The 6,685-nt window shown below is 42.6% G+C and overlaps 1 protein-coding gene across 2 annotated transcripts; it reads left to right on the top strand.

The window, feature by feature from the left end:
- The first annotated feature begins 408 nt into the window (after positions 1 to 408).
- On the top strand, positions 409 to 5,652 carry LOC121565978 (zinc finger protein RFP-like). 2 transcript variants are annotated; one of them, XM_041876270.2, is made up of 2 exons: positions 409 to 493; positions 3,780 to 5,652. In XM_041876270.2, the coding sequence occupies exon 2, from the start codon at positions 3,782 to 3,784 to the stop codon at positions 5,414 to 5,416; it is 1,635 nt and encodes a 544-aa protein (XP_041732204.1). In that variant the 5' UTR covers positions 409 to 493; positions 3,780 to 3,781; the 3' UTR covers positions 5,417 to 5,652. The 2 variants fall into 2 exon arrangements, with proteins under 2 accessions (XP_041732204.1, XP_041732205.1); XM_041876271.2 differs by lacking the exon at positions 409 to 493 and adding an exon at positions 3,354 to 3,567.
- Positions 5,653 to 6,685: the final 1,033 nt, after the last annotated feature.

The raw sequence follows: 6,685 nt of genomic DNA on the forward strand, positions 1-6,685 counted from the left end.
CTTTATGACAAAAACATATGCATAATCGTTTGCCTCTACATTAACTAACATATTCCTCTAAACTGTACATTTTTTGCATGAGTCGTTATGACGTTATAATTACTTACATTTGCTTCAATCCTAGTATTTTTGTCAGCCATCTTTGCTGGAGAAAGTCTCAAGCGATGGGTCGCATAGCGTCAAATTCGTCATGGGAACCACTCATATGATTGGTCATGCTGAACTTTTTCACCGCCTCCCACACCACGTTCTCACCGCCCAACGGTCCTCCGTCCTCTCCGCTTCTCAACGCTTTTCTTCCATTATGGGAAGCGGTGTTACACCACGCGGCACTGCGTACTAGTGTACACGGGAATGAGTGAATGGTGGGGAGTGGGAGGGCCAGAGGAGTGTGTGCATTGAGAGCACTGGTTGAGAGTGCTGCAAGCAGAAGCAGCTGAGTCACGGAGACAAGAGCAGCACGCGCGCCCCTCCTGACAACTTTTTACCAGTTGTAAGTAGGCTATTTAGATTGGTCATTATGGAGACACCCTTTTTCCATAAAATATTAATGTGCTATAACTGATATAACGGCGACAAAGCATTGGAAAAGGACTTTAGGCACAGTAGAGCTCTGCGTAGCCAGGCGCTAAAATAGAACTTGGTTCTATTTGTGACGCGCCACTCGCTGCAAGTCCCGCCTCTCCCATCTCCTCACTGGTTTTTAGGAGCATATACCCACATAGGTGATCGAAAGTTGAACGGAGGTCCACACTCCACTCCAGTTGGTGGTGGTAATGCACCTTAAAGTTGGTTGCCAACCGCCATATAAAGTCCAAAGAAGAAGAAGAAGCCTGAAGGAGGAGAGAACTAGAAACTCACTTGGTTTACCCTTTTATCTGTGGATTAATTGTCTGAGTAGAGGACCTTGTGCATTTCAAGTAAAATTACAACCCAATGTTTATATCCCAGGACAAATTAGCTACAACAGCAAGCTAGCTAGCTAAATTGCCATACATGTTTAATGGTTTTCGACCTGTCCCGAAGTTCAGAGTTATAATAATATAATATGCCATTTAGCAGACGCTTTTATCCAAAGCGACTTACAGCCATGCATGCATACATTTTTTTGTGTATGGGTGGTCCCGGGGATCGAACCCACTACCTTGGCGTTACAAGCGCCGTGCTCTACCAGTTGAGCTACAGAGGACCATTCGTTTTGATATTTCAACCTGTGTGTCCTGATCACGTCTGGTGTGGGTGGACAAAATCAACATGTGCGCGATGGCGCACGCAGACGCACATGCGGTCTGGTCAGCATGTCATGCTCAGTTCTAGGGTCTGGAGCACTGCGCAAGTGGACATTTGAAATGGAAGTTATAGAACTCCCTCGCATGCTTCTGTTATGGGAAAAAGTCCACAATGAAAATGACATTAAATGTGGAGAATGATAGGCTACATTTGCATCTGTTGGCCATCAAGGAGGCTATTAATTTCTATGCCATTGTAGTCTACTGTAGCCCTACCATTTGATACATTAAATGTGTTGAAATGACAATATCACTAGAGTCATTGCAAATCAATTTGTGCCACTTGTGTAGCCTACCTGGAGCTGCCAAACGGATGGAATAAATAGCCTATAACTACGTTTGTTGTTGTAGCCTTGTTATTATGCAATTATTAATGGCAATGTTTAGTTAATTAAATGGGAAGTTATCAATTGTGATCATGGTCACAGCTCTATTGCAAATGTATCATTCTCCACATTTAATGTCAGTTTCATTGTGAACTTTTCCCTGAAATTAGATGTTGGCCTATCAGGGGCTATAGGCTACCTGCATCTAACTCAGCAAACCATGGCAAAGTTGAATTGCAATTATAAACCTAGATTTTAGTCAGTAGCCTATGCCTATTGAAATAACAAGTCAATCTCGCAAATAGGCCATTTTATAACGGTTTGTAGTCTTAACATCTGGCACATAATAACAGCACAATTGCCAGAAAATAGCCTAACATTCGTTTTTTGAAGTTCATCCAAGTGTGTCTTGCACAGAGATTTAGAGATCCTTTGTCCAACTTTCATCACTCAAACTCTCCTGTCGGATTTATCTATAGTTATGCACATGCCCAAACGGGATTTATTTAAGCAATAAGGCCCGACGGGGTGTGGTATATGGCCAATATACCACGGCTAAGGGCTGTTCTTATGCACGACGCAAGGCGGAGAGCCTGGATACAGCCCTTAGCCGTGGAATATTTGCCATATACCACAAACCCCTGAGGTCCCTTATTGCTATTATAAACTGGTTACCAACTTAATTAGAGCAGTAAATTATAAACCCGGGTGGTTTGAGCCCTGAATGCTGATTGGTTGAAAGCCATGGTATATCAGACTGTGTACCACAGGAATGACAAAATATTACTATTTACTATTCTAATTACATTGTTAACCAGTTTATAATAGGATTAAGGCAGCTCAGGAGTTTGTGGTATATGGCCAAAATACAACAGTTAAGGGCTATGTACTAAGAACAGCCCTTAGCTGTGGTATATTGGCCATATACCACACCTCCTCTGCCTTATTGCTTAATCATAGCAGTCAAAACAAGTTAAATCGACATCCATTGATGGAAAATGATCTGGAGAGTTTAATATGGGCGATTTATCTTTTCTCTTGCAACATATTCTTAAACTACTGTAGTGTAGTAGTGGCTCCCCTTTGAGTTGCATGTGTCATCTCACAGTCAAGAACAGGGAAGGCTTCAATTCGATTGTTTGTTAGTAGGCCTAAGAGGCAGATGTATGCAGCAGAACAAACTCCAACCACAGTTAATGACTAGTTTCAACAGCATAGCTAACTAGCTAGCTAGCTAACTAGCTGATTTACATAATCTACATTAACTATGATAGCTAAAATGTAATGTAAATGATAGCTGATAGCCCACCCCTCTTTGCCCTCTCTTTGAGCAGTAAACTATAAGCTTGCTTACAGTGGGAAATAAAGCAGAAAATAAAGCCCTATGCTAAACAAATATATGTTGAAAATTGGCTACAGGAGCGTTAGATAATTAGCTATGAATGTAAGAAATGTACATTGCCACTATAATATATTTGGAATTTGAATTATTTTGTTGTTGATGTCTTTAGAAAACCTTACATACCTCTGCAAGGAGTCTTTGTTTAACAACTCTAAATCACACTTCATTCATAATTCATAGTTATATATTTCATAAGTTATATTAATTATTAATATATTTCTACCAAGATTAGTGAAAATCAAAACAGTCCGGTTTATTAAACTGTTCTGTTCTTGTTTGATTTTAAATGGTAAAACATTGTATCAAGAATGAAGAAAGAGATCAGCCATACAAAGGGTTAATATGGTTCCAGAGCACATACTGTATATAGCAGCACTGGGTGGGGAGGAGCATGTCAACTAAAGTTGATAGATTTATTGGACTGTATGTTGCGCACATGAGCAAACTCTCTCAAACTCTTTAGAAATTGGTCTTTCTTTTTTTGATACTACCGTTTTAACTACAGACGAAATCAGAGAATACGCCCACACTCTCACACACACACAGACAGGTGAGATGAGATTTACAAGTACCGATAATTTTTAATGTGTTAATTCTACTTCCTGATTTTTTTCTATCTACAGTACCTATGTTTATCTCACTTTGGTAATTTAGCAAGTTTATACCGAATTTATCACAACTTTAATCAAGCTGATGACACTAAAACTATCGAGAGCTGACTCCTTCCAGGAAATGATTTACAGTTTGACTTTCTCTGTCTAGATATGGCTTCCTCCAGCAGTCTCCTGTCTGAAGAGCAGTTCCTGTGCTCTATCTGTCTGGATGTGTTCACTGAGCCAGTCTCCACTTCATGTGGACACAACTTCTGCATTGCCTGTGTCACAAAGTACTGGGATACCAATGACCTGTGTCAGTGTCCACTGTGTAAGGAGACATTCTACACACGACCTGAGCTTCGTGTCAACACAACGTTCAGAGAGGTTGTAGATAATTTTAAAAGGATGACAGACAGAGGTAAAGATGATTGCCCTGCCAATCCCGGAAAAGTGACCTGTGATGTCTGCACTGGGACGAAGCTCAAGGCCCTGAAGTCCTGCCTGGTGTGTCTGGCCTCTTACTGTGAGACTCACCTGGAGCCTCATCAGATAGCCCCACCCTTAAAGAGACACAAACTGATTGACCCCGTGGAGAACCTGGAAGACAGGATCTGTAAGAAACATGACAGACTCCTGGAGCTGTTCTGTAGGACTGACCAGACGTGTGTGTGTCAGTTCTGCACTGAGGCAGACCACAAGACTCATGACACTGTCCCTATAGAGGAAGAGTGTGGAGAGAGGAAGGCTCAGCTGGGGAAAACGGAGGCAGAATTGCAGCAGATTATCCAGGAGCGACTGCAGAAGCTAAAGGAGATCAAACACTCAGTAGAGCTCAGCAAGAGAGATGCAAAGAGAGAGATATCAGACAGCATGCAGGTATTCACTGCTCTGGTGCGATCCATTGAGAAAAGGCAGGTTGACCTCATTGAGGTGATTGAGGAGAAGCAGAAAGCAGCAGAGAGGCAGGCTGAAGGGCTCATTAAAGAGCTGGAGCATGAAATCACTGAGCTGAAGAGGAGAAGCACTGAGCTGGAGCAGCTCTCACACACCAAGGACCACCTCAAAATTCTCCAGAGCTTCACATCCCTAGTGTGCACCCCTCCATCCACCAAGGACTGGTCTGAGATCAGCGTTCACAGTGATCTGTGTGTAGGGACTGTGAGGAGAGCTGTGTCTCAGCTGGAGGAAACGCTGAATAAAGAGATGGAGAAGCTGCTGCCTGAAGTCAAACTGAAGAGGATTCAGCAGTATGCAGTGGATGTTACTCTGGACCCTGATACAGCACATCCCGATCTCATCCTGTCTGAGGATGGGAAACAAGTGAGATGTGGAGACAAACCACAGAATCTTCCTGACAATCCAAAAAGGTTTGATCGTTTTGCCATTGTCCTTGGAAAGGATTGCTTCTCCTCAGGGAGATTTTACTATGAGGTGATTGTTAAGGGGAAGACTAAGTGGACTTTAGGAGTGGCCAGAGAGTCCATAGTCAGGAAGGGGAATATCTCACTAAGTCCTGAAGATGGACTCTGGACTGTGTTCCTAAGGGATGTGAATGTGTACAAAGCCGGGACCTACCCCCATTTCGTCCTCTCCCTGAGCGAGAAGCCCCAGCAGGTGGGGGTGTTTGTGGACTATGAGGAGGGTGAGGTCTCTTTTTATGATGTGGAGACCTGGTCTCATATCTACTCTTTCACTGGCTGCACCTTTACTGAGAAACTATATCCATTATTCAGCCCCTGTAATAATGCTGGTGGTAAAAACCTAGCCCCTCTCATCATTTCTCCTGTCAACCACACAGACTGATTAAACGATGGAGAGGAAACGGTTTTCCACAACAAGTCATTTACAATTTATATCTACAAATCATTGCATGTATAAATATATTTATACATATATTTAGTCAGGTTGACATGTCATATGATTAGAATGTCCATGGATGTCCTCTGAAATTGTGTCATCAAATGAAAATGGAAACTGTGTACATCTTAATATAAATAATAAATGCTTGCATTTGCTGAAAATTAACATTATCAACTGGAATGACCTTAAATAATAAATAATTGAAAATAAATGATGTTGCTCTTTAATTATTAATATATTTGACCTCTAATGCTGAACTGCCCTTGAGCAAGGCAGTTAACCCCCAACACCAACTGCTCCCCGGGCACTGATGAAGTGGATGTCGATTAAGACAGTCCCCCGCATCTCTCTGATTCATCATGAAGTGCTTTGAGAGGCTAGTTAAGGATCATATCACCTCTACCTTACCTGACTCCCTAGACCCACTTCAATTTGCATACCGCGCCAATAGATCCACAGACGATGCAATCACCATCGCACTGCACACTGCCCTATCCCATCTGGACAAGAGGAATACCTATGTAAGAATGCTGTTCATTGACTATAGCTCAGCCTTCAACACCATAGTACCCTCCAAGCTCATCATTAAACTCGGGGCCCCTGGGTCTGAACCCCGCCGTGTGCAACAGGGGCCCCACAAGTGTGCATGCTCAGCCCCTCCTGTACTCCCTTTTCACCCACGACTGCGTGGCCACGCACTCCTCCAACTCAATCATCAAGTTTGCAGACAACACAACACGGTAGGGTCGTACTCAGCGAATGTTGTAGAGCATGAACCTGCAGGATCGGGTCACCGCTTTGATGTTAGCGGAGAACGACAGGGTGTTGTCCAGGGTCACGCCAAGGTTCTTAGCACATCACTGGGGCCAAGCTTCCTGACATCCAGGACCTACAGTGGGGAGAACAAGTATTTGATACACTGCCGATTTTGCAGGTTTTCCTACTTACAAAGCATGTAGAGGTCTGTAATTTTTATCATAGGTACACTTCAACTGTGAGAGACGGAATCTAAAACAAAAATCCAGAAAATCATATTGTATGATTTTTAAGTAATTAATTTGCATTTCATTGCATGACATAAGTATTTGATACATCAGAAAATTAGAACTTAATATTTGGTACAGAAACCTTTGTTTGCAATTACAGAGATCATACGTTTCCTGTAGGTCTTGAACAGGTTTGCACACACTGCAGCAGGGATTTTGGCCCACT

This window comes from Coregonus clupeaformis, unplaced genomic scaffold, assembly GCF_020615455.1.
Source record: "Coregonus clupeaformis isolate EN_2021a unplaced genomic scaffold, ASM2061545v1 scaf0770, whole genome shotgun sequence".
NCBI lineage: Eukaryota > Metazoa > Chordata > Actinopteri > Salmoniformes > Salmonidae > Coregonus > Coregonus clupeaformis.